Consider the following 18,895-nt stretch of genomic DNA (forward strand, 5'->3'; position numbering starts at 1 on the left):
TCTTAAGCTGGGAACACAAAGGTTAACTCCCCACTGGTTCCAGGAGTTAACGACCAGTGTTAGCTCTTAAGAGCAGGCAGTATTTTCTAAAACAATAATAAAGCAAAGATGTTGATTTTAACTACTGCAAAGAAAAGAAGATGAATGCTGTTCTGAATGTGTCGCATAGTTACTGTTCCAAATAACCAGTGTTTATTGCACTGGGGCTATAAAATGTTCCTTTGTCCCATTTTTGCCTGGCGATCTCTCATCTCAGCTACTTCAGTTCTTCCTTTTTTGGCCTGCCTCTCCCTTTTTTCTGCCTCTTCTGAACTCCAGTTTTCTGTTTCTGATCATGTCTCTAGAGGGGCTTTGCATTTCCATTTTGCATTGAATGCTTGATTGTTGCCTCTAACTTCTGCATAATTTTACATCTGCCTGTAATAGATTTCTCTATGATTTGGCTTTTATGTTATTGTTGCTATTAGTACATGCATCACTACTCCATTCTGAGTTAAACAGCAAATTTTAGTACTGCAAATTGCAAGGGAGAATCCACTAACAGTTACTGAGGTTTGATTTTGTTATCTTAACACTTGCTTGTGGTACAGGTGTTTGGGAAGGACCCTCTGCTGCTGGTTCTGATGCTCCTGAAATGATTGCTGCCTGCAAACCCCATTATGTGTCTTGCTGTTGAGTGAGTGCTGCTGGCTTTGAGGTGAGGGACCAGACCATGTTAGTGCTGTAATTAGTAGCGTTAACACAGTTTTCATCACAGAATCATCGAATTATTTGGGTTGGAAGGGAACTTCAAAGGTCATCCAGTTCCAACCCTCCTGCCTGGGGGTTTGGCAGGAAACTTTCCACTCCACCAGTTTGCTCAAAGCCCCATCCAACCTGACCTTGAACACTGCCAGTGATGGGGCATCCATAACTTCTCTGGGCAACCTGTTCCACTGCCCTACCACCATAATCATAAAAAAAAATCTTCCTTGTATCCTCTTTCAAATTAAAACCTGTTATCCTGTCACTGGGCTGACCCTGGCCTGCTGCCAGGTGCCCACCCCAATGCTCTATCACCCCCTGCCCCCCCAGCACTACAGGGCAGGAGAAAATAAGATGGATAGAAAAAAGACCTGTGGTTCACAATAAAGGCCATTTAATAGAGGAAAAAGCAAAGGCTGCACAAGGAAACAAAGGAAAACAAAAATTTATTTATTCTCTCTTTTCATCAGCAGGTGTTGTAAAAATGAGGAATCAAGGGTTGTAACATGGTGTCCTGCTTGTGCTCCCAGCTTAGAGGCACCTTTATTGCTGGCAGTAGCAGAGGGGTTTTAGGTGGTGCCAACTTCTCCTGCCTTCTTTCTGGTACACATACATAAGCTAGATGCAAGCAAACCCATTTTGATAGTAATCTGGGAACCCAGGTGGGACCCTGTGGGCTCCCCCCCCGGTGAGTGTGGTGATGGCATATGACCCAGCCAGTACTGGGTGAGTTCCCCCGATTGTCCTTGCAGGATCCACACTCCCTGGGAAGGTACTAAAACTAGGAACAGCATCAGTCACCGGGGGTTCAGTAGGTAAGGTAAAATGGGGTTCACTGGTGACAGAAATTCTGGAAACTAGAAGAAAATTGACAGTACTTCAGGACTCTCATCAAGCTGGATGTAATTCTGTGTCAGGATGAGTGGCTGGAATGCTGGAGGGCAGACCCTCTGAGCACTGGCCCTGGGGAGGTTCCTCTGACAGGAGTCAGTTGACCTTCCTGCCTCCTGTGTGATACGGCACACAGCAACCTGCTCACTATTCCCCATCACTTTCTTGTCCATCACAGGACAAACTGGAAATAATTTCCAAGATCTGTTGCTCTATCACCTCCCCAGGAAGGGAAGAGCAGTTGGCAGGCCTAGTGAGCGTCCTGGAAAAGGAGTCTGGTGAGCAGTGGTTGAGGGAGGAGGTAACACCTGGATGTTACTCTTTGTTTTCTAGGCAGAATAACCAGGGAACTGTCTGTGTCACAAAGGAGAAAAAAAAAAAAAAAAAAAAAGCAGCCTGTGGAAAAACTGGCAAACTGGTAACAATGGACATGGAGAAGGCTGAGGCATTCAATGAATTTCCTGCCTCAGTTTTCACTGACAACCTCTCCTCTTATGCCTCTTGAGTCGATGGCTCTGGCAGGGATTGGGAAACGAAGTCCCTCCTACTGTGAGAGAAGATCAGGGTTGAGAGCACCTGAGGAACCTGAACATACCTGAGTCTGTGGGACCTGGTGAGATGTGTCCTAGAGTCCTGAGGGAATTGGCTGGTGTAGCTGCCAAGCCATTCTCCATGATACTTGAAGTCATGGAAGTCAGATGAAGTCCCAGGTGACTGGAAGCAGCCTGTGGAAGAAACAATCAGTGAAATGCTCCCCGGCTCACAGGCAGGAAGCACCGTGAATGTCCTCGAGCACAGGCTCCTCTGGGTGCCTCCTGTGTGAGCAGCAGTTGCCGGTGGGATCCAGTGGGAGTTGTATGTCCGGGCACCAGGATGCACATTCCAAACCACCTTAATGGGCAGCACTTGCTCACAGGACATCAGCTGAAAGACCTGCAGGGCTAGTTCTGGCTGGGGAAGGGACATGAGGACACTGGAAAACCCTGGCCAAGCCCAGCCTATTCATCCAGCTTAGTTCCAGGGTGTGAATGCTGGGGCAGCTGTGGGTTCCTGGTGCCCTGCAAAACCTTTCCAGGTGCATGACAGTCCCTTGGGCAGTGGCACTTGCCTGCTCTCTGCTCCCCGTGGTGAGGACATGCACAGAACCAGCCCTGACAGAAGTGTCACTGCCATCACCACCCATGGTGCTCTGACATGGCAAAGTTGCCCTCCAGAAACCCCTGGGGCTTTTCTTAGGCTCTGCAGGGGCCCACATGGGGACTTAATTGACCTCTAGAATGCTCTGAGGTTCCACCTGGGCTTTGCTGGGACCCATTGGAGGCCCCTGCTGCCCTCCACAGGTCCTCCCACTATAAAAAAGTGTCTAAAAAAGACATCCCAAAAAAAAATCAGTTTTAATTAGAAACTCACTTCTGTAGATCATCTGGAGGTTGGTACAGGCTACATTTATTTAAGCTTTTTAGCCCCACCTAGATCATCTTCCTTCAAAATAGGACAAAACAGGACAAAATAGGAGGGCAGCAGGGGAATCCAACGGGCCTCAGCAAAGCCCAGATGAGATCCTGAGTCACTATGGAGAGTGACCAAAGCAGAGGGGCAGAATCCCCTCCCTGGCCCTGCTGCCCATGGGGCTTTGGATGCTGCCCAGGGCACGTGTGGCCTTCTGGACTGTGTTTGCACAGTGACAGCTCATGTCCAATAAACCATCCAGTATTCCCAGGTTCCGCTCTGCGCTGCTCTCAATCCATTCACCCCCAGCTCTGCACAGGCACTGTGGACTGCCCCAGCCCAGGTGCAGGACCTTGCACTTGGCCTTGTTGAACTCCATGGGGTTCACGTGGGCCTCCAGCCTGTCCAGCTCCCTCAGGACAACATCCCTTCCCTCAAGTGACTCACCTGCAGCACTCAGCTTGCTGTCATCCTCAGACTTGAGGAGGGTGCACGGTGTGCACGAGTTTATCTCAGCCCTTCCCTTGCTGCAGATGGACAGGGCAGGTCAGCACCTGCCATGGCCTTCCTGACAGTTTCTGCAGCTGCCTATGAACGTTGCCCTTTATCACTGAGTTGTGGGGGCCTGTTAGGATTTTTAGCATAACTCATTGCTGACATTGCAAACTGACTGTTTTCCATCAAAACTGGAATTTCATTCATTTGATGTTCAAGTTCTGATGTCTGAACCAACACAAGCTGTTTTCCTGATCCAACTGAAATTAACTCACAGCGGTTCTTCTGGATTATTAGCTTGACCCTTACCTACTTCTCATTAGCTATGTTCTCCAAAACTTTTGTAGGCAAACTGTCTTGCCCCACATAGGTGAAAAGAGCTCCTTCATGGATTTCACAGGTCATGGCCTAAGGAAATCAAGGTCTACAAGGCCTTTCCTTAGGTCATGGCCTAAGGAAATCAAGGTCTACTTCTACCCACATCCCCCTCTGTACCACCCCAGTGGGCCACAACAGGATTAGTGAAATGAACCACATTTAGAAGGAAAATCTTAATTAGTCTCTTTGGACACTTTAGTTCTGTTCCTGCTGATTTCAGAAGAAACAAAATATGTTTCTTCTTCATCTGGGCTTTGACTGCATGGGACTCATTCAGCTTTTGAAAGAGAATAGAGTAAGGGGTACAGGCAACAGAATATGAAGAAAAAAGTATTCTCTTTTATTTGAATGGTTGCTATATTCAGATAATTAAGTAGAATTATCATAGGAATGAAAATAAAATTTCCCTTCTCCCCGAGGAATCCAAAAAATGTTGCTATGTACAGAATTTACAATTATATGCAATAGTTGATTATTATTATGGACTCCAAAATTTGGTATTACTGGTTAAAGCTAGAGCAGGATGTGTACCTTTCATAATGTTCTTTAAACTTTATAGGTATGCTTCCAAAATGATTGTTCTTCCAAGGATGAGAAACCTTCTTCACCTGCATACAGTTATCATCATCCACACAATTAAATTGTATTCCTTTTTGAGCAGGTGAGAAGTCAGGGAAAACAGGCCAGAAGTGCAAATGTGTTTAGGGTTTTGTTTTCTGTTGGAGGCATATGAAAAACAATACAAAGCAGGTGTGGAACAAAAACATCTACTGATAAATCAACAGTTGTTAGGCATCTTGATAACTTTGGATGGAAATCCTTTCTTTAATGAATTTTCTTTCTTTTGCTTACAGAAGCTTCCTTAGTTTTCATGGATTATTTGGCAGAAAGTTTGTCTGGTTCGGTTCAAGCTGCTGAACCCCTGTAACTCCCTTTGTAACTCTAGTCCATGGGCACTACAGACACCCAGTTTATCTTTAAAAATTAGAGGCCATGAAGAACTTGTCAGTATCTCTAACTTCAAGCTAAAGCAGATGACCACAGAAAGGATTTTAAAGATCCATGTGCAATTAAATGAATTGGAACTCAGTCCTGGTGTGTTACTAGTAGGACTTTGCTTCTTTAACTCAGCTTCATTTTCCAGTCTGAACCTTCACATGTGCTCTGCATAAGGAAAGTTGCCCTGAGCTGGTAGGATCGTAGGTTGCTGACAAGTGGAACTGAACGTGGAGTGAATGTGTCTTCCACAGCTGGAACTGTCATTCTCAGTCCGTGTCAAGGGTACCAGGCCCCTTCCAAAGAAACCTTGGGAACAGCCATCCTTGCTGTGCAGCTCAAGCAGAGAGAGCTCTAAGTGCTATGGCAGGACCTGTGCTTCCCTGCCAGCCCAAAGACAGTCCCCCATAAATCAAGATTAAGGTTTGATGAGAGCACAAAGGTATCCTGCTGCTGCTGCCAGCTGCGTCTCTGTATGCCACGGGAACAGCAGCCTTCAGTCTCCTTATTCAAGTGCCTAAAATGCAGAGTAGTAAACTGTGCACTACTCCCTTTCAGCGGCCTGGACATAAGAAAAACAGTTACTGTCCTTCTGGTGCACAAATATGCCGCCAGGGGCAGGTGACAGGCAGCAGCAGTGTTGCACTGTGAGCACTATTCAGATGTGTTCTTCCTGGGATCCTGATGCACCCGAGATTCACACATTAGCAGCCTTGGCTTTTTAATCAGGGAAATGAAGCATCCATAAGCAACAAAACAAGAGACTTGAAATCATCCTCATTTGTATTATACAGAATTTCTATATTCATCAGTACACAAGCGATTGCTAAACAGGTCCTCACTACATTTACTTGCATTTCCAAACAAGGTGGTTATTATGCAAACAGGTTAGCTTTGTGGAGGCATCTCCAGGACGAGCTTAACCCTGTCCTGTTCGGTTCCTCTTGCCTGAGCCTTATAGGTCTGTAAATGTTCATGTTGTTATAGGGAACTGTGGAGTTTTCGGCCATGTAGTGTGGCTGATAGTAGTTGGGCTGGATAGCCTTCTGTGGAGGCGGGGGAGTGAATGAGTTATAGCTGTGGAAGGAATTGACTCGGTGCAGAGGTGACTGGGGGGTGAAGTTGCTGTTGAATATGAGAGTTCTTGGGGTCTGCTTGCTCTGGTGGGTGCTCCCAGCCGAGAGGCTGCTGAAGGGGTCGGAGAGGGTGTTGGCGCTTCCCTCGTCGCTGTAGGGGAGGCTGCGCGGGGGGTGCCAGCTCCGGCTGAACAGGAAGGGGAGGCTGCGCGGCGGGGTCTTGGGGCCCCGCACGGGCTTGGACAGCGCGTACAGGTGCCGGAACTCCTCGTCAAACAGCTCCACAACCTGGCCCGTGAACTTGGAGAGGAGGTTGCGGTGAACCTGGCCACACAGCCACGTGAAGCTGGAAGGAAAGACAAGGTAAGGGTTAGAGTTAACACGGGCCATCAGGAACTGAAGATCCCCCGCAGGGGTGATGCGATAGGCAAATGTGTTTTACTGCTGAAGCTTCTTGTCTAAACACAGGATGAAGATGGTGTCGAAGTTGAATTTCAGGTCAGTTCACATCAGTGCTCTTTAACTTGGATCAATCCTTGTTATTGCAGCTGCCTCTAAAACCTTCAAGAAACCTTGCAACGTTATGCAACCTCCTGAAGGGAGTGGTGATCCAGATCCACTGCACGGATAAATGTCAGATACAATACCCAAGGTATGGTGTCTGTTCCATGGAAAGGAGTTTAAACCCCTCTTTTGGGGACCTCTCTTCCATGTACAATGCTTAAATTCAGGTCTTGCCACGTCTTATCTGCACACACATAAATTGTACCCTGTACCGTGCAGCATGCCATTCACCTTGGTAACTGTCAGCCACTCCAAGTGACATCAAAAAGACTAAGAAAAAAGAACCATCCTTTGTTTTCATTTTTCCATAATCTTTCTGCATTGGTCAAGAGAAGCACGTAAAACCACAACCTTCCTGTCACGTCCCACACCACAAAACAAGCCACCACACCTGACAAATGCTTATTTTCTTCACTACAGAGAAAATGAAATTACAAATATTTCCTACAGCATTTCCAAAAATACTTTGCTATAAAGTAAGGGAGAAACACCACAATAGTTTTAATTCTGGTAGTTCAGAGACACACCTTAGGATAACCCACAGCTTTTAAGTTATTTTTCTTTTATGTGCTTCCCTAATCCACTCAGCAAACATAAATTTCTGCTTTTATAAAACCACAAGCCAGCTTGATTGTGTTGCACAGGCTGCCGTGTCTGAGCAGCAGCAGCACCAATAAAATGAGCATAGTTGAGACAATGAAATGTAATTACTCCTTGAACTGACCAGGGCTTGAGCTGTGCAGCAGAGGATACAGAGCAGCAGCGGTGGATTCGAACCTGAGATTATTCTGTGTTGGCAAAATCTGCCATGGTTATTCCTGCGTGACTTTATTAGCTACGCTGGATTTGCTCAAGAGCTGCTGAGAGCCACATTTGGCCGTAGGTGTGTGCACTTAAAATCTTGTCATGTTTTGATAAAACTCCTGTGAAGATCAGTGAGACTGACAGCCTGAGCTGATACTGAGGCAGTAAAACAGACAATTTACATCTGCTTGTCCAGAGCATTCCTAAAGAGGGCTGGGTTTGAGGTATACAGTGATTTTATACTGTTGCTTCAGGAGCAGGGTGAGGAGTGAAGAAATCAGTAGTTCAATGCCATTGGGCACCCATACAATTTATACTGTACATTTTGTGACTGGACATGAAAACACATAGTAAGTTACCAAAATTCAGGTACTTCTCATCCACTGTGTTTAAATCATTCTAAATATGAACAAAACCTTGGGAGCCAAGGTAAAGGTCAAGCTAACTCCCTGCTGGGTGCATAACATCTGCTGTGCCAGCTCAACGTTGCCTTTATTCCCTGAGCAGTGCTCTCTAAACCTTTACATGTCCTTCATCTAACTATTAAAGAGACAATAGGTCAGAAATAAATACAAAAATGCACACAATTTTTCTAGGATATCTGTATTGAAGGTTACAAACTCATGAAAGGGCTGAGGTCTAAAGTATCATGTTTATACTTTATGTGCTAAAGATACACTTAGTTTATAAAAAAAAAATTTAGACAGAAATAAAAATCAATTATACTTGTAAATGGCTGGTAAAAGTGTAACAGAATCTGAGGAAAAAAATGTGTTCTGCCCAATTCTGGTGATTTACTCCCACATGTATCTTCCTGGAGTACCTGACAGACAGATACTAGTTTGTGGGTCAGAGATTTTACCTGTAACCCCTGTAAACAGAGAAAGTTAGATCAAATGAATAGCCTAGAGATTCTCCAAGAACTGATGGCAGATGGGCCAGCTCAAAGTTACAAGGTAAGATCTCTGTGATTATAGACAAATGCTTGTGGACTTGTTGTGTAGTGAGTCACAGCAATTTACAGTCTGTGTACTTTGCTGAAGAACAAAACAGAACTTGGCATAAAAGACTTAACAGGTTTTCATTGGCTTAATTCTAAGAGAAGATGCATTGTTTAGGTTTCAGGCCTTGTTTTGCTCCTTAGTTTACAATTCTGAGTGCTCTTTTGGGACAGGCTCAGAGAAGTCTGTTATTGTCACCATCTGCCCAGAGGGATCACTTTTCTCCCAGGTTTTTTTGGGTAAGGCCCATCAAAAGAGGAGAAAGCACAAAGAAATGATGCCTGGCTTGGGACCAACACTGTATCATACATTCAGTCACACAAAGATACTGCTCAGCCATCTTTCCAGAGCTTTGTCCTATGTCCTTTTACAGACCCCTCTCATTTATGATGTTCTCAATCAAATCCCATCTCTCTTGTTCAGCATTGGACTTGTTTTATAATGGCTGTCCTCTCTGCATTGCTGGAGCTGCAGCTCAGTAGGGATGTTCTCATCCCTGTGTTTGCAGTGCTGCAGCAACGTGCAGCACAACACCCATGGAACGTGAAACAGAAGGAAGTTTTCAAAAAACCTGGGGTTTTCACGTGGGCTCAGGTTTGGGTTACCCTGGATGTCAGTGTTGCCTGCTGGTGGATAACCTGTGTGGGAGAAACCTGCCCCCCCTGAACTGATGTTCCTGGCAAAGCATGTCCGTGATAGCTGTTAGATGCTGACTCTGGAGAGGCCAGTGGCTTTCAGAGTGGCAGCGAGGGAGGTACTCAGCTGCCCCTGGAGATCAAGGTCTGTGCTTTCTGCAGTTTTCATTTTGCCTTCTTTAGGAATGCTGTGTTCATGCACTATCTAATTTCAAAGTCATTAAACAAAAAGGAGTAACATTTACCATAGGATGAGGTAGAGTGACACAGAGACATCAAAAAGAAATACTGCATTCTAACCCCTCACCACAGACACTGGCAATAAAAATTGAGAGTATGTCCTGAAGGGCTATTTTATTTCCTCAGCCTGCTCCCCCCACCACTATTACAACTATCATGCAGAGCTCAGCACTTCTGTGAAATTTGGTGTTATAAATTAAAATCTTTGTATCAATTTTAAGATCTACTCCAATGTGATTTCCAACAAATGCATTGCAGAAGAGTTTGGGTCTGTTTAACTGAACATCATTCTTGTTTATACCTGAAGATGTTGGTGGATAAGATTTAGGCATAACAAAAATCTTTTCAGGTTAATAAAGTGAGAGCTAGCAAGAAATGCCACATTCTGGTAGCCAGCTATAACCCATGTGAATCGCAAACTGGTGCTGAACATGCTGAAGTTAAATAGTTTTTAATAGTTTTAAATACATTTGTTCATCACCACCCTCTCTGTTTGTGCGCTGGATACGGAATTACACAGTTTGACAAGGTACTTGATATTAGAAGACACTCAACAGCAGTAGAGAACGAAGTGACTGCACAGGACTTCAGGTGTTTATAGTTTTTTTGGTATCGAAAGAGAAGCCAAAAGGAAGCTTCTTGGTCAAAGCAAATAGATCTTGTTGTGTTCTTCTCCCTTACATCCTTCACTTCTACTCTGTACAAGTCTTTTGTTGGGTTTTAACACATCTTTGACAAGGCATTAAAAACCACCCCAAATAACAAGAAAACAAAAGAACAGTCAATCAGAAAAACCCAACCCTGGGTGTCCACTGAGTTCATTTGGAAATGGAATGAAAAGTGGGTGCCTGTGTTAGTGCACATCTGAGCTCCGGCAGCCCATCCCCACAAATTCACTTTTTCCTTCGTTACTGTAGTTCTGTAGACTTCCTGGTGGCACAGTTTTATCAGACCAGAGGCATTTAAGCTTCCAAATCGTAAATTGGGATTAAGAAAAATAATCACATCCTTTAAATTAAATAATCACCTCTTGTATTTTTGTACCTGGATTTCTGGGATACACTTGGTCATTTGTGAAATACATCTATGTAGCCATGATGCTCAGAAACTTCATTTATTTGACGCAAGCTCAGAATCTCCTGAAATTCCCTGACCAGAGACCTAGGATCTTACTTAAAAATCCAGTTGTTGAGATGCTATATCCACTACCTGAAATAATTATAGCAGTACAAACAAAACAAACAAACAAAAATTTTAAAAAAGGGGAAAATGAAGGTACAGCAGTTATGTAGATATATACTGCCTATCTGTTAATGAAACACATGAAAAAACAGTAAGTCTCTGAAGTATTTCTGTTTTACCTTTAATCATTAAATTTGTCATATGAAGAACAAATCCTCAGATAAGCTGAGTGACATATGCTACATTAAGGGATCCCAAGGGAGACAGAAATGTATCATGGCTCATGATCACAACACTTGAGAACCCTAACAATGAGGAAAGCATAATATTAAGCTGTACACATTTCTAGCTTTGCCCCAGGGCTGCACTGGCAAAGTTGTTTACATTAGTTTCTGTACATTTAAATTAAAACCCATGCTCCATAAGGAACTAAGAGCAGCTTTAAGGCAAGTTAAGTAGAATTTTCAAAAATGGCACATATTTGAAAACATGAGGTGTTTTTTGTTAAACAAAAGCTTCTTACCTTACAAAAATTTCCATGGCACTTTTTTTGGGAAGAAGTATTAAAAATCATAAAAGAGTACCTGGACATGAAGTGCAGTGGCTTATCTCACCTGTAAGATCCAGAGAGCACGTATCTCCAGTCAGAGATAAGAAATTTTTCTTGAATTTGTCCTGAAAATTTCCTGCCTGACTTGGCACAGTAAACCTCTCCAGTAACACTGCGGACTGAAATATTCTGTAAATAAAAATAAAATTAAGTGAATTACATGTCTTTTTAATAAAAAAAAACAGTCAGGGAGGGCCCTCTTCCCTCACTGCCTTTAGCACTTCACTGCCCCAAAGTCGAATTTCTTCATGGACTCTCTGATGTGAAATTGAAGGTTTGTATCCAGAAGAAACCTAGCCAAGGTCTCTCACTTGCCAGGGGTTACTTGTTTCAGTGGGATATAAACCTGTCTGGAAGCTCATGCAGGTGGAGCAGAGCTGTGTGACAGTAACTGACCCTACCCCAGCCAAAAGGAGCACGGATGTGTCCATAGCTGGGAGCAGCCTGTTGCCTTCCACTGACACCCCAGGCACAACCTGCTGAAGCTGTATACTCCTTTGATTTACACTGGCTATGCCATGACACAGCAGGGCAAAACCTCTGCTCCTCCAATCCATCTGGGCCTGCAAGGACACACTCTCCTTAAAAGTGAGGGTTTACAGGCATGCAAACAGTAATGAACATGCATTATTAATTTCAGCTTCTTTATATATTTGGGATGGAATTCAGCTGTTGAAAACCAGGTGTCTGATGTATGTGTAAGATGCCCTGAGGTCTCCTGTGTGCCCACAGCTGCCATTCCAGAGGTCTGTGGCCTCTGCAGCATCACCCATCTCCAGGGAGATGCCATAGGAGCTCTACAGCATCTCAAGCAACAACTGAAATAATCCCTAGGAGGGGTTCTTTCAAAGCCAGCTCCCTCTGACAGAGATGAAGGCAGATTAAACTAACAGCCACCTAAATTTGAGGTGTTACCTTTAAAAGAGCTTTAACACATTTTATCAGAAACCACCCTGTGCAACCAAGCTATGGCTATGCAAAAGAGTCTTGTGCACCTTCTCCCTGTGGCTGCCAGACCACAGCTGCTGCAGAGCTATTAAACAGAAGCAGCTGTAATACCTATGTTAGATAACTCTACTAGGGAAATTTAAGTCCTGTTTTAAAGCTTCAGGGCCAAGATTACTTTCATCTGGGGTCCTAATGGAAATGCCTTACCTTTCTAATAATATCCACCAGAAAACGCAGGCATCTTCAAAGAGGAATTGGGTGTGCTAACACTACTCCAGAAAATCTCTTGCACCCTTTTAATTAGAAGGTGGATTGACCCTAGCATAACCATGCTTCTAGCTCAGAGTGCCTGTAGTTAGGCAGACAACTCTCAGCCTAAAAGCTTCACAGAGCCACAGTACCTTGAAGAGATCCTCAGAAATTTGCAACTTGTCGCACATCTCGGAGAAAAGATCTATACTGCCGTGATCGAGCAGCAGGTAGACAAAGACCATGCGCTTGTTAGCTGCCTCCAGGAGGTCACAGAGAATCTCAGTGTCTGTGAACACATCCATCACGATGGCTAACACCTTGAGAAAAAGAGCAGAGGCATTAGCAGAGTCAATTTACATAAGGTTGCTCTGAGAACACTGTGATGTAGTTTATTTGTTTAAAAAATATTCCAACAAACACAAATAGTTATTGTGGATTTTTTTTCTGGTTTTCTCCCTATAAGTGCCTGAATCATTAAATTGATTAAACATATTGCCTCATTGTTTTATTGCTCATATAAAGCCAATGTAACACACAACATATGACAAGATGACACATGAATTTGTAGGTGAGATTTCAGCACTAGGAAATATATTGAAATACTTATCAGAAAATGATAAGGATGTGGCTAAATAAAAGACCATAGCCCTTTCCACATGGCTCACTAGGTGTCATAAGCCACACACATTCAGCAAGAATCCCTGGATGATGCTTCCTCTTTTATGATTTACACCTGGACAGCCCCGGCTTTAAAAAGCCTCACCCTGTTGTTGTTGTTGGTGGGGTGATAGATTCCAACAGCTCCTTATTTTTTAAAACACTGATTTATAAACTAACTGTTAGAATTTGATCACACAACCACACTCCCCAGTTCACAACTGGCAGAATACTGTAAAAGTCTTAGGACTGGGCATAAAAGCCCTGACAACTATTTAAATGCACAGCCTGCAGCCAGTGTGGATCAAGGGAACTGTAAATGTGACATAAAACTAGTTCCATACTAGAAAGTCTTGTCTGATATCTGCTATTGCCCATGGAAAGGGTCAGTTCAGCCCAGCTATTACCTGGCTTATCTTCAGGACGGGCTTGTTTCTCCACTGACTGGAGAGGGAACCTTTGATAATTGTGCTCATGGGATATCACCTTCAATCGAAACAAACTACAGCATCTTTCTAGATCTCTCTTACTAGTTGCTTCCAGCTTGCTCTGAATCTTACTCCAAAGCCTATGCCCACACCTAACTGCAAGATTATTCCCCTTGCACATCCCGCGCAGCCAGCGTCCTCTTCATGCAGCCAGACTATTTGTGGAGCAGTAAGGATCCCACACCTTCCTCCTGCTGCCAAAGCCTGGTGCTTCAGAAAGAGCTTTGCCATGGCTAGGTAAGCACAATTATGTCAAATATCTCATATCGACACTTCCTATTAATGCCCCAGCTCCAGACTATTGTCTCTGGTACTGCTCTTTACTACCTGTTCCCAATTTATATTTCTGCATCTGACTTTCATCTCTTACTTGCAGTACTCTTCATTTCTTACGCCTGAATTTCATTTTGCAATTTGCACCAATTTACAAATGTGTTAAAATTGTAGCATCCCTTGGCAATCCTTTGCAGTTTGAGATCATCCATAAACACAGTCTTTATTCTGTTATTTAATTTTGTAATGCATATATCAAATGCTAGACTATCCAGGATGGACCCTTATCAGATGATTATTAATAACTGGTGCCATTGGAAAACTGTGCTCCCAAAGCAGTTCACAAATTTATACTGTTAGTGTTGCATCAACACACTCTTGTAATGTAAATTAGATGATCAAGAAGGTCACGTGAACCATGGGTTTATATTACATTTTCCAATTTTTCACCTGCAAGTTTTCTCTTCTTGGGACAGAAAATTGGTCTGGGTTGATATTTTACCTGATGCCTATTTTATTATTCCAGAGACATTTTTTCTGTTTCTGCATCTTTCTGATGCCTCCAACTTAAAATGGCTGATCTATAATTCCACTGGTCTGGTAAGCACTTGTAGGCTTTGAGAGAGCAGTTGCCAGTGGGGATCCTTCTCCCTTGCCATTACACTCTGTGTTATCAGGGCCAGCACCTGCCCTTGCAGGGGAATAACAAAGTGGAAGGAATCCAGAGGGCATGGGAGTCTGTGCTGGGCAGCACTATTGCATCCTGGCTTGGCTCCTGACCATTCCTGGATGAGACTGCTGCTGCTCTTTTGAATTTATATAAGGGCAAAACTCCTGGATGATGGTAAACACAGCCCTGAAGTATCAAATTGTTTTTCCAGGAAAACAAAGAGAGCTGCTAGAACACACATGACATCAGATTTCTGTCCCCACTCCAGCTGCTCAGTTCCTGGTTTCCCAGAGTGTGGGCAGCCTGGCTTTGGCTTGTGGCTGGCAGCTCTGTGGCCTCCAGCACCTGTATGTAGTCAGAGGCATCATCTGCAACTTTCCCACATGCCAAGTTATGCTGCAGTTTCTGTATGGAGCTCACATGACATTTTAACTGATACAGGCAACATATTAGGGATGAAAGGTCTATTTTCTGGATAATTTCCTTCCTCTGGGGATGGCTGCTGACATACCAGACATATTTGCCTTTCTTTGGCCTCCCCTTCACCCACATCTCCCACAAATCCTCTCGAAAAATTCCTAATAGCTGAGAGCTCACTTAGGCTTAATTCGCATTAATGGTGCAGTGGTCTGAACAGATAAAACCATCCTGCTGGGGTGGAGGCACATGAGGAGGGACAGAGCCAAACTGCCCTTTCTGCAGCACATTTAAGCCACTGAGTGAATGGGAGGTTACAAGAGAGAAGAGGGAAAGCTTTTTTTAAGCCACCAACATAAAAGAATCTTGATGTGAGTTAAAAAAAAATAAAAAAGCAGTGCCTGTGTCCAACAACAGGCTCTTCACAGGCACTTTCTAGAGCAAAGCTACACTGCAATGCACAGGGCTGCCTTGGATTAAACACCACGTTCACCTGAGCTTGTAAGAGCAAGAAACAACCAAGTGCAGAGGGAACAGCAATTCTCTCCTCATACCTGAGTGGTCTTGTGGATGTACCGGCGTATGATGTCTCTTATGTTGCTGTTCTTCTCTGTTTGGAAATACACCGTGGCGGTGGATTTTTCCTTTAAATAGGGTTTCTCTGCTGTAATCCATGTGTGGAGCAGAGCTGGCTCACTGCAGTCAGAAATGGTGGGGAAGTAGGTCCCCGAAGGCAGTGACCCGCCGTCGTTCTGCTTTGGCGCGGCTGCCCCGTCGGCACCGGGGCTCTCCTGTGCATAGTAAGAGTCCCTGGCGTTATCCTTGATGTACTGAGCTTCCACCGAGGAGAGGAAATCCACCTCACCCTCTTTGCTTAGAGTTTCGAGGTAAGAGTCTGGCCCACCATCCAAGAAGGCGTCGGTAGCCAATCTTATGCTTTCGTTGTGGCTGAAGTCCACTTTTGTCAGCTTCGGGGACTGGTTCTTGATATCCTCCAGCCTCTTCCTTATCTTGCCCATATGTCTGGGGTGGTTCATGGCTCTTTGTCGCAGCAGCCGATCTGCCGGGCAGGCTCCATGCATATGCGTGCCACAGGCAGTGCAGTCGTCCTTCTTGTTTGAGGACTGCATTCTGGCATGAAGTCGCCTCAGCTGAACGAATTAACTATGAATAAAAATAAAGAGATCTTATTACCACGGGCAAATTCACACTCCCTGAATTTGTCTGTACAATTATCTTCAAAACGAACCTGAAGGTTGCTTCTCAGGTGCTGGTGTAGTCCGGCAACAATCTGTTTCCAGATGGGACACAAAAGCAAAGCTGATTAGAGATTGCTTATCTGAGAGGCGCCCACCTCAGCCCCAGGGCATACGAAGGATTCGAGTCAAATTTACCACGGCCGTCGGATTCGATTGTATTTCCCTTCCTGTCGCATCCTGTGAAATATGAGTGAGGAAAGCACTCAAGCAAAAGCAGGTAGGCTCCCAAGCATCATTGCACAATCTTCAAAACAGCTTGAGGCTTCTCTGTCTTCCCATAGTATTCGTTAGGGAGAAAAAACAGCTCTGATGTTGAACTGGGACGGAGACAGCAGCCATGTCCATGGCTTCAAAACAGCAAAAATGGTCATGGGCTCTGTTCTGCACCTACATGCTGCCAGGCAGGCTTAAAAATGGATGTGAACTTCGTCACTGTGCCCCGTCCGGAGTATGTTGCTATTACCATTGACGATTCACTCACTTACTTCTTTAAAGCTTTGTGACTACGCCATCCTATTAAAAGAAAAATACCCCTTCCCAAACATCCTGAATATTACGTGGAGGGAGGGTTGTGAGCTGGCCTCAAAGCATCAGAAATACAAACACTCATCACTTGATTGTGCACATTTAAGGCTTTTTTTTTTTTTTCCTCTCTCTCCCAGGCTGCAGCTTCTGGAGTCACGTTGCCCCCGTGGCAGCGCTGTGCTGTGTCATTAGGTGGATGGAGGCGCGGGTGGCAGCGGGTGACAGGCCAGGGCCCGGGGGCAGCCGGGCCGGCCGGTCTGGCCGAGGAGAGGCGGGGCGGGAGCGGCTGCCCGAGGTGTCCATGGCTGTGTGCGTGCCTGGCTGCAGCGCCGCGTGTGACACACTGCCCGCACGCCGGTGGGCTGGCCCTCGCCCCGGCAGCTGTGTCCGTGCCACGGCTCCAGAGGGAGTGCGGGATCGAGGGGATGTGCCGGCCTGGGCTCTTGTGCGGGCTGCTGAGGGCGTGCGTGGGCAGGGAGAAGGTCCCGCCGCCCTGGCCTCGGGAGCACGGGTGTCTTCAGGGACGCACAGGGACAGTTTTTTTCAGGGCAGCTTCACAGATTCTGCAGCTATGGCAGGTGCTGTATGGGGTGGGGAAAAAAAATAATGACACGTAAAGGTGATACAAAGATGTATGAAACACAGAACAGTACGAAATGGCTCGGATATTAATCCACGTGGAGCGACCACGTGGGGCCGAGGAGGGGCGGTGGCGGGACCGTCCTGAGCTTCTGGGGTGATTTTAAAAACTACCCCGTCCCTCCCTCCGCCCCCAACATCCGCCCGCAGCTGCCAGACGCGGCCGAAAGTCACTAATTATCTCCTGACCTGTTCTGCGCAATTAGGCCGAAAATGATGCCATCTAATTACCCTGACATGCAGGACTGTGCCCTGCCAACGCCGATCGGGGCCAGGGACGGCCCTCGCCTCCTCGGCCGGGATCTCTCACGGTCACCCCGGTGTCACTCAGGGTCACCCCGGTGTCCCACATGGGCACGGCGGGGCTCCTCACACGTTATACTAAGAGGCCTCACACTGTCACCCTAGCGAAGCCGCGCTGTCACACTGCGGTCCCACATGATCTCTCCGAGCCCCCGCACGGCCCGCACAGGACCTCGCCCGGTGGGAGCGGTGTGGGCGGAGGAGGGGCCGGGCCGGGCCGTGTCCTCTCGTGTCCTCGCCTCTCGGCTCCAGCGGGGAGTGAGGTCGCCGGTAGGACCGAGAGCCCTCACGGAGGCAGCGCTTTCAGCCGCCTCGTTAGCGCAGTAGGTAGCGCGTCAGTCTCATAATCTGAAGGTCGTGAGTTCGATCCTCACACGGGGCAAAGGCGGGCAGCACTTTTGCTCTCGGCCGCCTCCCCCGCGCTTTTAGCGGCGACAAACCCGCACGACCCCGCGCTCCGAGCCGGCCGGTGGCTTCCAAGCCGTGCGTGTCGTGATTTGCGAAGCGGCGGTTCCGGGCCTAGCGCCCGTCTCTGCCCGTGCTGGGCTCGCGGGAATAACGCGTGCAATTGTTGTAGCCTTCGGCAGCCGCTTTCCAGCCTCTGCGCGGCCTGCGAGCCGTGCGGGACGTGCGGCCGGGGAAGTGGCTCCTGCGGCGGGCAGTGGGCACACCCGGGGTCAGGCCGCGCCCAGGGGCTGCTGCGGGGACACGGCAGGACACCGGCCCTGCCTGCGAGAAACACTCGCGTTTATGCACATTTACAGCTTTACTGCTTTTACAAACCATAAGCACATACACATACAGCCCATGGTGCAGGCCAAACCTCAGCGGGTTTATTATTTCCCCTTAACTGCAGAAGTAATCATATGTCAACTCCAAGACAAACATCAGAAAAAGACAATTTTTCTCATTTACTCCCTCTTGCCTCCAAGATGATCCTGGCTTCTTGCAGTTTTCTCTCTTTGAAAAGGAATGATGCCTCTTCTCCACACTCAGCTGAGATTTCTATGGATCCGGGTTGCTGCTAATGTGACTTTTTCTACTTCCAGATGCAGAGGATGCTAAGGCAAGGATAACCAAGTACCTTTGTGCTTTTAGGTTTTGATGAAATTTAACGAGAAGCAGAGAGGCTGTTCCCTGCCCCAGGTGACAAAAAGCTGCTGGTTAGAGGTCTCATCCTGGGTCTGCCCAGTACCTGAGCCCCCAGGGCCAGCACGAGCAGTCCTGCTCCCATACTGCTGCCCCGAAGAGCATCAGCAAAACCCCAGGGGAAGCAGAACAAATTAGGATCCCAGTCCTCATATTTTCACAGGGCCAAGTCTACCCTTTTATCAGCACTGTGTGTAGCAATTATGGATGATTCACTTTAATTTACTTTGCCCTATTCTTTTTTACTCTA

At 46.2% G+C, this 18,895-nt stretch overlaps 1 protein-coding gene, 3 long non-coding RNA genes and 1 other non-coding gene across 7 annotated transcripts; 3 read left to right on the forward strand and 2 right to left on the reverse strand.

Annotated features, from left to right (window-relative positions):
• The first annotated feature begins 479 nt into the window (after positions 1 to 479).
• On the forward strand, positions 480 to 4,837 carry LOC137469377 (uncharacterized). The gene is made up of 2 exons (XR_010996471.1): positions 480 to 697; positions 4,517 to 4,837. It is a non-coding gene; the product is annotated as an uncharacterized lncRNA (long non-coding RNA).
• LOC137469369 (uncharacterized) lies at positions 981 to 4,003 on the reverse strand. The gene is made up of 3 exons (XR_010996463.1): positions 3,532 to 4,003; positions 2,246 to 2,360; positions 981 to 1,910 (listed from the first exon to the last, which is right to left on the reverse strand). It is a non-coding gene; the product is annotated as an uncharacterized lncRNA (long non-coding RNA).
• Positions 4,838 to 5,435: 598 nt separating the features above from the next.
• Positions 5,436 to 16,292, reverse strand: FAM83A (family with sequence similarity 83 member A). 3 transcript variants are annotated; one of them, XM_068181911.1, is made up of 6 exons: positions 16,165 to 16,292; positions 16,020 to 16,061; positions 15,325 to 15,934; positions 12,415 to 12,582; positions 11,070 to 11,194; positions 5,436 to 6,375 (listed from the first exon to the last, which is right to left on the reverse strand). In XM_068181911.1, the coding sequence occupies exons 3-6, from the start codon at positions 15,898 to 15,900 to the stop codon at positions 5,829 to 5,831; spliced, it is 1,416 nt and encodes a 471-aa protein (XP_068038012.1). In that variant the 5' UTR covers positions 15,901 to 15,934; positions 16,020 to 16,061; positions 16,165 to 16,292; the 3' UTR covers positions 5,436 to 5,828. The 3 variants fall into 3 exon arrangements, with proteins under 3 accessions (XP_068038012.1, XP_068038021.1, XP_068038003.1); XM_068181920.1 differs by lacking the exon at positions 16,165 to 16,292 and having other exon boundaries at positions 11,070 to 11,184; positions 16,020 to 16,161; XM_068181902.1 differs by lacking the exon at positions 16,165 to 16,292 and having other exon boundaries at positions 16,020 to 16,161.
• LOC137469375 (uncharacterized) lies at positions 13,526 to 16,571 on the forward strand. Its single transcript, XR_010996470.1, has 3 exons — positions 13,526 to 13,647; positions 14,210 to 15,657; positions 16,038 to 16,571. It is a non-coding gene; the product is annotated as an uncharacterized lncRNA (long non-coding RNA).
• A 1,234-nt stretch (positions 16,572 to 17,805) lies between these two features.
• Positions 17,806 to 17,878, forward strand: TRNAM-CAU (transfer RNA methionine (anticodon CAU)). The gene has a single exon. It is a non-coding gene; the product is annotated as a tRNA-Met (tRNA).
• The last annotated feature ends 1,017 nt before the right edge of the window (positions 17,879 to 18,895 follow it).

Source organism: Anomalospiza imberbis, chromosome 1 (genome assembly GCF_031753505.1).
Source record: "Anomalospiza imberbis isolate Cuckoo-Finch-1a 21T00152 chromosome 1, ASM3175350v1, whole genome shotgun sequence".
Classification (NCBI taxonomy): Eukaryota; Metazoa; Chordata; class Aves; order Passeriformes; family Viduidae; genus Anomalospiza; species Anomalospiza imberbis.